The sequence below is a fragment of the Coptis chinensis genome, chromosome 3 (genome assembly GCF_015680905.1).
Source record: "Coptis chinensis isolate HL-2020 chromosome 3, ASM1568090v1, whole genome shotgun sequence".
Taxonomy (NCBI): domain Eukaryota; kingdom Viridiplantae; phylum Streptophyta; class Magnoliopsida; order Ranunculales; family Ranunculaceae; genus Coptis; species Coptis chinensis.
The window spans coordinates 63832027-63844681 of NC_141458.1; the positions used below are offsets into that span (position 1 = coordinate 63832027).

Genomic DNA, 12655 nt, shown 5'->3' on the forward strand with positions numbered 1-12655 from the left:
CTAATCCAAACCAGATCCAAGCGTTCTTGGATATCCTCGATCCAACGACAAAGAAGCAAATACAAAAGCTATCAAGAATAGTGGCAGCTCTAAACCGCTTCATATCGAGAGCATCAGATAAATGCCGACCATTCCTACAGATTTTTAAAAAGGACGAACAATTTTCATGGAGCGAGCAATGCCAGCAAGCATTCTCTACTCTAAAAAAATACCTAACAACACCACCCGTCCTGGCCAAACCAACAGATGGTGAAATGTTGTGGCTCTACCTCGCAGTATCTGACTTCGCCATCAGTTCGGTTCTCTTCAAAGAGGGCAATGGCTCAAAAAAGCCAATCTACTTCACAAGCAAGACGCTAACACAAATTGAAAAGAACTACTCCTACATTGAAAAAGCGGTACTCGCATTGCTGTACTCTGCAAGGAAGTTCAGGCCTTACTTTCAAGCACATCCACTCAAAGTACTCACCGACCTCCCACTGAAGAAGATCCTTCTCAAAGATAACAAGACAACTCACATGGTTGTATGGGTAGAAGAACTCGGTGAACATCACATCAAGTTCATCCCGCGCACTTCTCAGAAAGGACAAGTCGTTGCCGACTTTCTAGCAGACTTTCTTGTCGACGACCTGAACTGGAAACCAGAAACAGATATCCCACCCACTAAACAGCAAGACAAGTCAACCTGGTCACTCTTTGTGGATGGTTCTAGCAATCCCAGAGGAAGTGAGATCGGAGTCGTCCTAGTGTCCCCAGATGGCACTATGGTTGAGAAATTAGTTTACATCGACTTCGCGACCTCTAACAATGAGGCGGAGTACGAGGCTCTAATCATGGGACTCATAATGGCGTTACAACTCGGTGTCCAGAAAGACTCGTAACTGGTTGTTTGCCAGATTACTAAAGAGTATACTACCCATGAAAGTAACCTTTCTATATACTTTTATGTTGTTTATCAGTTACTTCCTTCTTTCAAGAAAGCCACCATACACTATTTCTTGCGTGATGAGAATTGCCACGCAGACAGTTTAGCTTATCTTGCTACTCAAACCCCGAACTGCGCCCCTAGATTATTACTCATCGAAGTAACTGACCGACCTGCTTACCAAGATGAGCACGTCATGGAAATCAACGACTTGTGCCCAATCTCTGACATTCAGATAAGTCAAACATGGATGCAACCCATCATAGAATACCTCCAACATGGAACAACACCAACAGATTGTACCACAGCCAAACAAGTTCAATACCAGACATGTCACTACTGCCTGATAAACAACAAACTTTTCAGAAAGTCTGCGGGCGGACCTCACTTGAGGTGCATAAGCCCAGAACAAGGTCAGCTAATTTTCACATAAATCCATGAGGGCAAATGCAGGAACCTTGCTGGAGGTCACTCCTTGGCTCACAAAGCGATCTTCCAAGGGTACTTCTGGCCACAAATGCAGATCGACGCCAAGAAGTACGTACTTAAATGCGTCAAATGCAAACATTTGGCCACAATATCATCCAGCCCGCTCGCGAATTAATCAACATCGCTAGTCCTTGGGCATTTCACATGTGGGGCTTGGATATCATGGGACCATTCATCCCACAGAAAAGCACCGGACTTCGATTCGTCCTTGCTGCCACTGATTACTTCACTAAGTGGGTGGAAGCGGTCCCCTTAGCTAATATCAAAGAGTTACCCGTCAGAAACTTCATCTGGACACACATCATCACCAGATTTGGTCTACCCCACACACTAGTGATGGACAATGGCTCCCAGTTCAAGGGAAAAACAATCGAGTTTCTGACAAAGTGGAAGATCGTTCATGCATTCTCCACTCCCCAGTACACCCAAAGCAATGGCCAAGCAGAGGCCAGCAACAAAGCAATTTTGGAAAATTTGAAGAAGAAGATTGAAAAGAACAAGAGCCAATGGCCAAATCAGTTGGAGAACATCCTATGGGCTCACCGCACTACAGCTCGCTCTAGCACAGGCGAGTCACCATTCTCACTCTACTACGGCACGGGTGCCGTTATTCCTACCGAACTGACAGTCACCACGACTCGGTCCGAGATCGTTAAATTAGGACATAATGACTCCATTCTCGCTCGAGAGGTCGATTTACTTGAAGAACGACGCGACCTAGCAACCATCAGAGTGGCCTCTTATCATCAGACTCTCAAAAAGTCAAACAATAAGCGAGTCAATCCTCGATATTTTCAGCCTAGTGACTTAGTCCTGAAAAAGACTAAGGATGACTCCAAACTGGCACCAACATGGGAAGGCCCCTACATAGTAGAGCGAGTTGTTGGCAATGGAGCCTATTAGATCAAAACACAGGACAGTCAAGCATTACCATGTCCCTGTAACACTTACTCTTTAAAGAAGTTTTATCAATAAAGTTCTTTTTCATTTCCGTTGCGTTTTTTCTATTATTGTTGTTACCATGTATACACGACTCTTCAGTATCAAAGTTGGTAATTACAATCTCCAAACACACGCACAGCTTGCTCTCTACAGACCCAAACACTCTCAAGCATTCAAATGCTCTCAAGCACCAAGTATCAATAATAATTAACCGTCGGGTTTCCCGAGTAGCGACTCTTAGCGTATCGGGCCCGCTCAACTATTTCAAAAGTGAAGCGCCGGGCAAGCCCGAGGAGAAACCAGTTCTATTGTTATACAACCAATTAAAAGCTGAAATCAAGAAAAATAATTCAAAAACAACCGCACAACTTATACCAAGGAAGAAGACATCCAAAAGCAATGGTCAACCACCAGGAATAATGTGCTTATCGTCAGCAGGCACGTCAGCTCGCTCAGCAGGAGCAGCACTGGTCGATGGAGTGGTATTATCATCTCCTGGTACGACAAACACACTTGTACCCAGAGCCCCACGATCGCACTCTTCTTTCAACTAAAAGTACGTCTCCTCCAACATTGCATAGTCTCCACACACTCGGTCATACATCCCCTGAGCCTTTTGTGCAACTGACTGACAATGCTTAGCGTACTCAGTCACTACAACAAGCTTCTCCCACAAATCAATCATCGAGCTTACTAGCAACAACTTCTCATATACAGCGTCCTAATGTTCAAAAACCCTATGCGATATTCACCACTCGCATTCAGCAGGTCAAACACCCTAAACAGCCGCCAGGTATTACCTACAAACTGACAGGGCGCTTTCTCACAAAAGTTCAAAACTCTCAAGCCAACTTCGAGAACGGTATCCTCATACCAGCCCTCAGCTGCCCCTCGGAAACTACTATCCCTTAGTTTGATGGTGTGAACCTCTCACTAAAAACGTTTGCGTCCTCTCCCAGTTCATGTATCTCCAGGTCGCTTACGTTTATACCATAAGCTTCCCTTAGATCGGCGAACGCTTTCACCGCACGCTTATCTACAACCCTAGGGGGCAACCCACTAGAAGACGACCACTCGTCCCGACCAGAAGTGCTAGCTACAGCAACAACAGAATCATATCATACATCCCCCTCCTCATCATCACTCTCCAACCCCACTGATCTTTCTCTCTCTTCCTCTAACTCCTCACAACTCAACGATACTTCTCGAATCTCATCAGATCGAGTATCATCCGAATCAGACATCTTCCTTTTTCTTAGTGATTACCAACCCTAAACAAGAAAAGCTTCACCCGACCTAACAGCTGAACAAAAAAGCAAGGGCAGAAGAAAAATGCAGCGCAACAATGGCAGAAGAACTAACCTGAGAAACCCTACCCTTGCGTTTTTCTGGAGGTGAAACAAAAAATGACTTTTCATATCTCCAAATTTGGTTTCATACAACCGACCATTCAGTTCCCAATGCATGTCATGATTACACCTTCAACCCTATACGCCACACCCCTACAGCGCTGTCTTTTCAAATCCCGAAAAACGAGGCGGTGATTTATCTCCTCACAATTGCTTAGTGTCTCCCACATGCCAGCCACGTGCTTGATAACGTCTCACATCAATTTTTCATACAACAAACACCGTCCTCAGTAACACGGTTGGTATTTCTGATCACGTCTATTCACCTCCTCGCATATGCTAAACACGCGCCACCGTTCTCTTTCATCAGATCGCTTCTATGTACAAAACGACCTAATGAGAAGGGGCTGTGTGAAGGAATAATATTATCATCCAGAGATATCAGACACGTGTCCAGCATAAACAGAAATACCACACCGACCTCATGACTTTAGTTTGCTTCAGAATGACTCACATCATCAGCTCGCCCACCCGATCTAAGATATTCGTCCTACGAGATCGCTCCAGAGTAACTCAACTTGCATACCCTCATATGGAAGATTCCATCTAGTGACATCACCCATTATCCAAATGCAATCATTACCAGAACCATACTTGTACAACCCCTCACCGCATTATACGAACTACTGCAACCATTCCCCATCATTACAAGGCTCCTACCAACACCAACCGTACACGCATCCCAGATCTCAATCACACATCTGTACTGGCCAATACACGTGTTACGCAGATCTTCTTGCCACATGCTTGAACTACGCCAGACCTGATTCAACTCTCTCCCATAAGTGAGAGCTTGATACGTAGGGAGTTTGCTCCGAAAAAACTCGGTCTTTCCAATCTGCCAACCCCTTCTCCTCCACCTTAATCACATTTGTAAAGTCCAGACTAATTCACACCTTTACATACACTATTATTAAAAACAAACCTTGCAAGGTTAGGCTAGGCTCTCATTTTTATTTTTATTTTATCGAAAACCTTAAGTTCAAATGCACACATGCCACCTCACGTCCTCACTAAAAGACACTTGTTGCGAGTATTATCTTTACTATTTAGTGAGATGGTATGTATGCAAGTAATGCAACTCACAAATACAATTCCTTCTAGCACTACTCTTACTAATAACACTTTACTGATTATTCACTTTATAAGTTTATTGGTCTTATCATTTATTATTAACTTATTACGCAAGCCATTAAAATGGTGATGATGATTTTTGAAAATTCGAGCATTAGCTGCTTTCATTGAACTTGAGGTACTGGCATACTTTGGTAGGGTCAGATGAGGAATCAAAGTTATTGATATGATAGAAAGAGGCATTTTAGTCAATTCATAGTATCTGGTAAGAAAGGACTGGTTTTGGAGTTATATGCTCTCATTTGCTGTCTGTGTTTTCTGTAATGTCTCTTAACAAGAACAATAAACAAAACAATGCATCAAACAAACAAACAAACACAAAAGGTGAATAAAAGGAGTGAAAAAAGAATCAAGAAAGATAGAAGTGAGGGAGGGAGTAAAGCTCAGTTGCTTTCTTAAACTCAAAAGCAAGTCCACTTCAGGTTAGTATAAAAAGCTTTAAGCATTTTGTGAGCAGCCCCTTTTTTCCACTTCAACTTATTATTTCTAGTACTGAAAGTTTTGCACCTTGTTTATGTAGAAATTTTATTTTAGTTTGAAAATATTCTTGGTGTTATTGTTGTAGTTGAATTGTTGAAGATTGCTTTTTTAATTTGCCAACACTTTTCACAAGCATAGATTCTCTGTGGTAATGCAAATCTAGGTGACCCTCTTAGCTGCCAGTGTGGGTCACATTCATGCTATATTTATTGTGGATTCTCTGCAGATAAAGATTGTTAACTTTTTTTGTGGGTGCCCTTTCACTTTCTGGGTTCCTAGGCTGTTTTCAGGGCCAGTTTTGAGCTGGTTTAAGCAGAGAATAGATGATGCAGATACACGATTTTATTCCATTTGAACCCTAGACCACCCTCAGTTTTTCTATAAATAGAGATTGTTAATTTGATTGATTCTTCATTGCAGGAGCTCTTTGTAGAACATTGCAATAGGAGGGTGTGTTAGTTCAGTTCTTAAGCCCTTCAAGATGAGCTTTAATAGCCCCACAATGGGCTCTGGTTAGTTTCATTTTTCTTATTTAGCTTGTTTTGTATTGAGACATAAAGTTTCTGTTAGTATTGGGAGTCTCATTGTGGCTTCTAGTTACTTCTTTCTTCTTTCATGTACAGTTGTCAGTATGGTTTTATTTATACTTTATATCTCTATTGGTCATTGCGTGGCAAATGTATTCCTCTGTTAGTGAGTTCTGTTCGTGAAAACTGTCAGGTAGTAGAAATTCTGGACGAGCAGAGTTTGGAAGAACCCATGTGGTCAGGCCCAAAGGGAAGCATCAGGCTACTATAGTTTGGCTACACGGGCTCGGTGATAATGGCTCAAGGTAATCTTACTGTTTCTTTGCCGTCAAATCCTTTCTTTCTTATAATCATTATGTTATTTATTATTTCTTCGTAAAGAGTTCAGTCATAAAAGTCGAAGTTCATGATTATATTTGAGTTTCTTCCAAATTGAGCACACCTATTTAATTAAGCTTGCTCAAGCAGTCGGTGTAGTAAGTGAAACTAGGTCTTGCATATTACTACATACATACATAGTTACTGTTGCTCCAATTGTGCATGTATCATCAGCATTGTGTTTATATAAGGGACCGGAGAATGCTAACGTTGGTGGTTTTGTGTGAGTCTTGTTATACTGGCAATGATTGGTGCGATTGTGGTATTTTCTCTTTGTCCTGAGCGTATAAACCATGTAAGGACTGTTGGTTTCGAGAAACAAAAAAAAAGATCGATAGGTAATGTCAATGTCTTGTCATGTTCTGTTGGGCCTGTCCTTGGGTGCAAAGTTTTAATATATCTTTTTGTCAATAAGATTCTCTTTCGGATTGATTTGATGAGAGAGCAAAGCTGTGCTGTAATATAGATGAGTTTGATCTGTTATCTCTTTCTTTCTATCTCTCTTTCGATACAAGCTACTTTGGTCAGTCATGTTTAAACTAATGACTTAGTGCAAAGTAGGGGACCACTAGTTCACTATCTAAATTATTGGAAGATTTTGGTTTTTCCCAAGAGTTTTTCCACCAAGGATGTATCTACATAATTAACATATCCCTGACAGAGCTACTTACATCCCCCAAAAGTATGACATGGTATAGGTCAGTATTTTATTCAAGTTGAGGTGTGATCTGTTTTAATTATATGCTTATGCTCTATTAAACTTCTAGTTTAGTTCTATTGCGGTTTTCAACCGTAAGTACCTAAGAACAATGCTCAATTTGTGTACTTCTGTCCCAAGGTTTTATGGCGAGCATAAATCATATCTTGAATTTGTCGTAAAGGTTTTCTCTAACTTCAGAAGAAGCAGTTTCCATACTCAATAGATAAAACTTAGAGTGTTGCCTCAACGAAAAGTTGCAGATTATCCTTCAGGTGATTACAATATTTTTTTATTTTGACATCTGCTTTGTCTTTGTTGTGCAGCTGGTCACAACTCCTGGAAAGTCTACCTCTTCCAAATGTAAGGATAAGGAATAATTGTCTTGAATTTCATAGGATTTTTCAGTATTAGATATACGCATGTGCTGACATACATAAAATCAATATGCACATGCAGTAATCATTGCCAATAGATGGACCGTCACATGTATCGTCTGTAAATTAAAATATGTTCTGTTTCCCTTGTTTTCTGTTTTGATGCAGATAAAATGGATATGTCCGACTGCTCCTACCCGACCAGTAGCAGTTTTTGGTGGATTTCCCTGCACTGCATGTAAGCCTGAATGCTCTTAAGGCCTTGAGTGCTAGCGTCTCCAATTTTTACTAATTATTTTCTAAACAATGTCTTTTGCAAATTCTTCAAAGTTAAAACCGTATATCTAATGATAGTCAACACTAAAAGCATCTTAAACTACTGCTTACCGAATTTCTACTCAGGGTTTGATGTGGGAGACCTTTCTGAAGAAGGACCTGATGATGTGGATGGTTTAGATGTTTCAGCAGCACATGTTGCAAATCTGTTGTCAACAGAACCTGCTGATAGTAGGTTCCTTCCTATAAGCTTTCCTTGTTGTATATCCTCCTGAAAAATTGGTTTTCCACTTTTGTCTCCTTGGATTTACTTTGGTTAGCTTTTCATTTTCATTCTGCGCCTTTCCCTTGTCAGCTAGGTAAATAGTACACGATGGAGCTCTAGTTATGGTAATATGGCATGATCGTACTCTGTCAGTGTTAGAAAATTTTACGTGTTTAGAATGTCAACACACTTTCAATTTAATTTGTCAGCAATCGACCTCAAAAGGGTTTACAACATTTCTCTGTTTCTTAAAAGTGATGCTTTGCTCTATTCTAACATAACTCAAGCATAGTGTTTCAAGAGAACTCCAAATTGTACTTACGTACAAACAAACACAAGTTCTTCCTTCCAGTTTTCACATTTTTGCATCTTGTTTTGTCATCTAGGCACACACATAAATGAATTTGTGTCTTCTCGAGTATGCTGTTGTTTTAAGATATTCTGTGGTAGCATATCCTCAAGGTCTGGGGGAAGATTAAAATTTGTTTGAGTCATTAATATATATATATATGCATTTATGTACAATTGAATTACCAACATAATTAAGACAATGAATTTCCGATGTATTTACTCCAGTCTACAGTAGATAATTAAAGTAGTTTGTCTTTCATAATATCAACAAGGCTTTCGAATTACAAAAACATTGTCCAATGTTTAATACGCCCTACACCTTGTATCCATAACATGTATAACACATGATCTATCTCTGTTTATCCAACATGCTATGCCCTAATTAATTGAAGCGGACTATGGTCATCATAATTGAATAGTGCATAACTTGTAGGTATGGGTTACATTACCGAGATTGTGGCTTCATCAGTTAATCAATTTTCCATATCTTTTTGTCACAGTCAAACTTGGTATCGGGGGTTTCAGTATGGGTGCTGCAACCGCCCTCTATTCTGCCACTTGTTTCACTCAGGGGAAATATGGAAATGGAAATCGATACCCAGTCAACTTAAGTGTAGTTGTAGGCCTAAGTGGTTGGCTTCCTTGTTCAAGGTCAGGATTCCTTCATGTTATGCATGCATTGTCAATATCTCATGTAAACAGAAACTCAGTTCTCATCTTTTCTATGAATCAAAACACACACACAGACACAGCAGGCCTTCTCTTAAACGGATTATCCGTTAACGGACATGGTGTCTTGGACAGCTTATTTAGCATCTTGAACAGCTTATATAGTGTCTTGAACAACTTTTCATTTACCCTTATTACATGGTCGTGGGCAAGACACTAAATAAGCTGTTCAAGACACTAAATAAGCTGTGTCAAGACACTATATAACATGTCCATAAACGGATAATCCGTTTAAGAGAATTCCTGACAGACATTTGTCGTTGTACTTTATTCCTGTTTGTATATCATTATATATCAATCAAAAACCATGTTTTTTCAGGAGCTTGAGGAACAAAATTGAAGGATCACATGAAGCTACACGACGCGCTACATCCTTTCCGCTTCTACTCTGCCATGGCAGAGGTATATATAACCATATGTTTTGTGACATGTTCCAGGATAGACTTAGGTATTTTGCAGTTAATTGATATAGGGTCCAAACTTTTCCTCCTCTTTTCTTCTTCCCTTCCCTGTATCACTGCTGAATTTAAGTGACAGTAACCGGTTTTCCATAGTGCTAGTATTGCTTTTCAGGTTACATTTCATCTTTTAAGATTCAATATTTTTTTTCACAAAGTGCAATCCACCTATATCAACAAATTATACAAGTCACATACGTTTAGCATTCATGGCTACAATTTGAACATAATGGAGTCAAACCCGTCAGTGCTTAAACATGTTCTGAAGATTTAGAAGCATAGATCAATTTGAAAAGTAGAGTCCTAAGTTGAATCTATCAATAGTTGAGGCTTGTTTATAAAGAATTCACCTTGCGTGAGAGTAACCTGCATGATCAAGTACTGAAAACACATCCTTGTAGTCAAGTAAGCTGTGTCTTGAGAAGAAAACAACTACTTGATTCAGTACACTTTATATGAACTGTCACTCTTTTAATTTGAAGTTCTTTTTCTATTTGTATTATGCTCTGTATCTGTAGACCAAAATACTTTTCTTTCAGCATATGTCTTGATGTGTTATATTCGTGTTACAGGCGATGATGTAGTCCAGTACACCCATGGCGAAAAATCTGCACAAGTCTTAAGTGCAACTGGATTCAGAAATCTTACATTTAGAACCTACAATGGGTAATCAATTTTCCTCTATAGAAGATCTATCAGTTTCTCCTTGGATTGGAAGCAATGAGTTTTTGGTTCATTATGCAGGCTTGGTCACTACACCATCCCTCAAGAGATGGATGAGGTTTGTACTTGGCTGAATTCAAGGATGGGTCTCGAAGGGTCGCACTCCTAACTGCTAAACTATTCGTCATTTTATAAGAATTACTTGGAGGAAGAATGGGGAAGAAGGAACACATACTAAGGAGTAGAAGTAAGTAGTTATAGATAGATGTTTGGTATGGGGGTATATGGTATACTAGCGTTGACCTTCATATTGTTTTTTATCCTCTCGCCTCCTCTAAAATAAACTTTTTTGAGTATGTTGTTCTGTTATTTGCTTTCATCCATTCTAGATGAGGTTTGTAATATGGAATCTAAATTTTCATGGGTTGGGTTATTTATTTATATGGAATTTTTGGCATTCATTTATTCGCGATAAAAGACATGGACGCTGATTATTTATTTGCCGTTGATCTGAGTGGAAATGGGCACATAGCCGGCGTTTTAGTAAAATCCAAGGTCGATTATTACTTGATTTCTGAAACTCTTTTCCTTACTTCATGTGAAACAGAGTGTTCTTTTTGGTTTTTCGCTTAAGGCCGGGTGATTGATTAATAGATAAAATGAAACGGGTTACAAATAGGAAAGGAAAATTACAGAAACAAAAGGTAAAGACCGGTGAGGTAGCATTACATCTGCTGCCACACTACATACAGTCTATTAAGACACAAATATATAGTAAGTGGAATTATGATTTTCAACTCTATTTAGGAATCCAGGCTTCTCATTCCACCACATTGTTGTTCGTTCAGCGAAGGTTGCCCCATATCTGGATAGGCAGTCTGCACTGAATTTAACCTCTCTCCAGGTAGCTGTGACATTGACCCAAACTGCTTGCTCCTTAAGACTTTGCGAGGCACACTTGAACTTCCAATGAACCGTGTCACTTTGAAATGCTTGTGTCACTGAAGAAGAGTCAGTCTCCACACAAATACTTGTCCAACCCATTTCTAGTGCCTTTTTAACTCCTTCCATAACTGCGTAGGATTCTGCCATGTAGTTGGTTGTTAGCTTGTTATGCCTCAACCACCAACCGCAGCTCCCAGTCCCACCACTACAAGTCTTGTAGTATATAACTATATATTGTTTGCATTATCTTCACATGTAGATTAACTGCTACAACTCTTCATTGTACCGTTCTCGTACAGATAATGCAACACACCGAAGCCCAGATATTGTCAAAACCCATCGACATGGTCATGCACATACGACACAAAATGGCAAAATTGCGTTCTGCCTCATGTGAAGTTGAAAAATGGCACCAAAGGTTTCTAATCTCTCACTCGTCGTCAATTTATTTCAAAAGGTCTCTTCTTTGAGGGTCTAATTAAATTCTTGGGAACGACTGGTAGTTGCTTCCCCTCTGTACTTGAGGGACTAGTATGTCCTTTTCAGTTAAACCTAAATTCATTAAGAAGTACGTTTCAAATTTCCTGACCCTTTTAGAAGTTTCTCCCACCCAAAACAAGTAGCTACAACCATTCAAGGCATCTGCTCAAGGGAGACCATAGTCACTACTTCACTGTAGTTCTTTTTTCAAATATGCACCATAGGCTTGGAGCGTGCGGAATAATCAAAAAGTACAAAATAATTAGCTAGTGAAACAAACACATATTATGGGTAGGCTCCGTAGGATATGATTGTATACATTTCAGATTTCAACACTTCATATAGTGTGATTTATAGAAGTGCAGTAGATTGCTGCATTTTAAACTTTTGGTTAGCGAAGGATAGAGTGATAGACTAGTTGAGCTTGGAAATTTCATTGGATACTGAACTGAATTTTTACATCAATTTCACCAGACAGCAGTGATCACCCCATGGGGCTTAAAGCCTTAAACATGATCTGGGGAGCTGGAACTCACGCAATAGTGGGTCTAAACCACTATGTGCCATAGTAGCAACTAGGAACTAGCAACTCACCCAATAGTAGGAAGCCTCGACTGGAACTCACGCAGTAGTAGCAACTTGCGCAATACTTCTTCTCAAGTACGTGACATAGGCTTGGAGTTATACGCTTCAACAGAATAATCAGGAAGTCCACAAGAACTACTGAAGCAAATAAGATGATATATATGGGTAGGGCATATAATTGTATACATTTCGGATTTTAAGTAGGAAATACAAAATAAGATTAGAGACTCCTATAAATTGTGCTGCAATTTTATCAGCAACGATTCGACATGATGGTTTTCAAAAAGTGAAAATATAAGCAAACAACCAAGAAAAATTAGTTCATGCTGCAAAATCATCTTCATTTAACATATAGAAGTATGTAAAAGAGAAATATTGTTCTCCCACTTCGCTTTGCTTTGGAGTAAACACACTACACAAGTACAGGACACCAGATGTCCAGAGGATCTTTTGTTTTTGGATCATTTTTATTACAAGATCATTGGTTGCATTAGAGTATTTCATATTTCAAGATTTCTTTTCTACTTTCAAGAATTTGAGTGTGT

At 39.7% G+C, this 12655-nt stretch overlaps 2 protein-coding genes across 5 annotated transcripts; one reads left to right on the plus strand and one right to left on the minus strand.

Annotated features, from left to right (window-relative positions):
- The first annotated feature begins 4850 nt into the window (after window positions 1-4850).
- Window positions 4851-10561, plus strand: LOC147510379 (uncharacterized). Of its 4 annotated transcripts, none has more exons than XM_086602372.1 (10): window positions 4851-5321; window positions 5800-5891; window positions 6100-6211; window positions 7308-7344; window positions 7527-7596; window positions 7761-7865; window positions 8751-8901; window positions 9299-9381; window positions 10010-10103; window positions 10182-10561. In XM_086602372.1, exons 2-10 carry the CDS (start codon window positions 5861-5863, stop codon window positions 10267-10269), a joined length of 771 nt encoding a protein of 256 aa, XP_086458498.1. In that variant the 5' UTR covers window positions 4851-5321; window positions 5800-5860; the 3' UTR covers window positions 10270-10561. The 4 variants fall into 4 exon arrangements, with proteins under 4 accessions (XP_086458498.1, XP_086458496.1, XP_086458499.1 ...); XM_086602370.1 differs by having other exon boundaries at window positions 5117-5348; XM_086602373.1 differs by lacking the exon at window positions 4851-5321 and adding an exon at window positions 5487-5542.
- A 295-nt stretch (window positions 10562-10856) lies between these two features.
- LOC147510380 (uncharacterized) lies at window positions 10857-11192 on the minus strand. The gene has a single exon (XM_086598116.1). The coding sequence runs from the start codon at window positions 11190-11192 to the stop codon at window positions 10857-10859; it is 336 nt and encodes a 111-aa protein (XP_086454242.1).
- Between the last annotated feature and the right edge of the window lie 1463 nt (window positions 11193-12655).

Bases quoted from the DNA above. Each gene is read 5' to 3' on its own strand.
- LOC147510380 (XM_086598116.1), bottom strand. From the start codon at position 11,192: ATGGCAGAATCCTACGCAGTTATGGAAGGAGTTAAAAAGGCACTAGAA.
- LOC147510379 (XM_086602372.1), top strand. From the start codon at position 5,861: ATGAGCTTTAATAGCCCCACAATGGGCTCTG. The intron at 6,212-7,307 runs GTAATCTTACTG...TTTGTTGTGCAG, and splicing joins CTCGGTGATAATGGCTCAAG to CTGGTCACAACTCCTGGAAA. The intron at 7,345-7,526 runs GTAAGGATAAGG...GTTTTGATGCAG, and splicing joins AAAGTCTACCTCTTCCAAAT to ATAAAATGGATATGTCCGAC.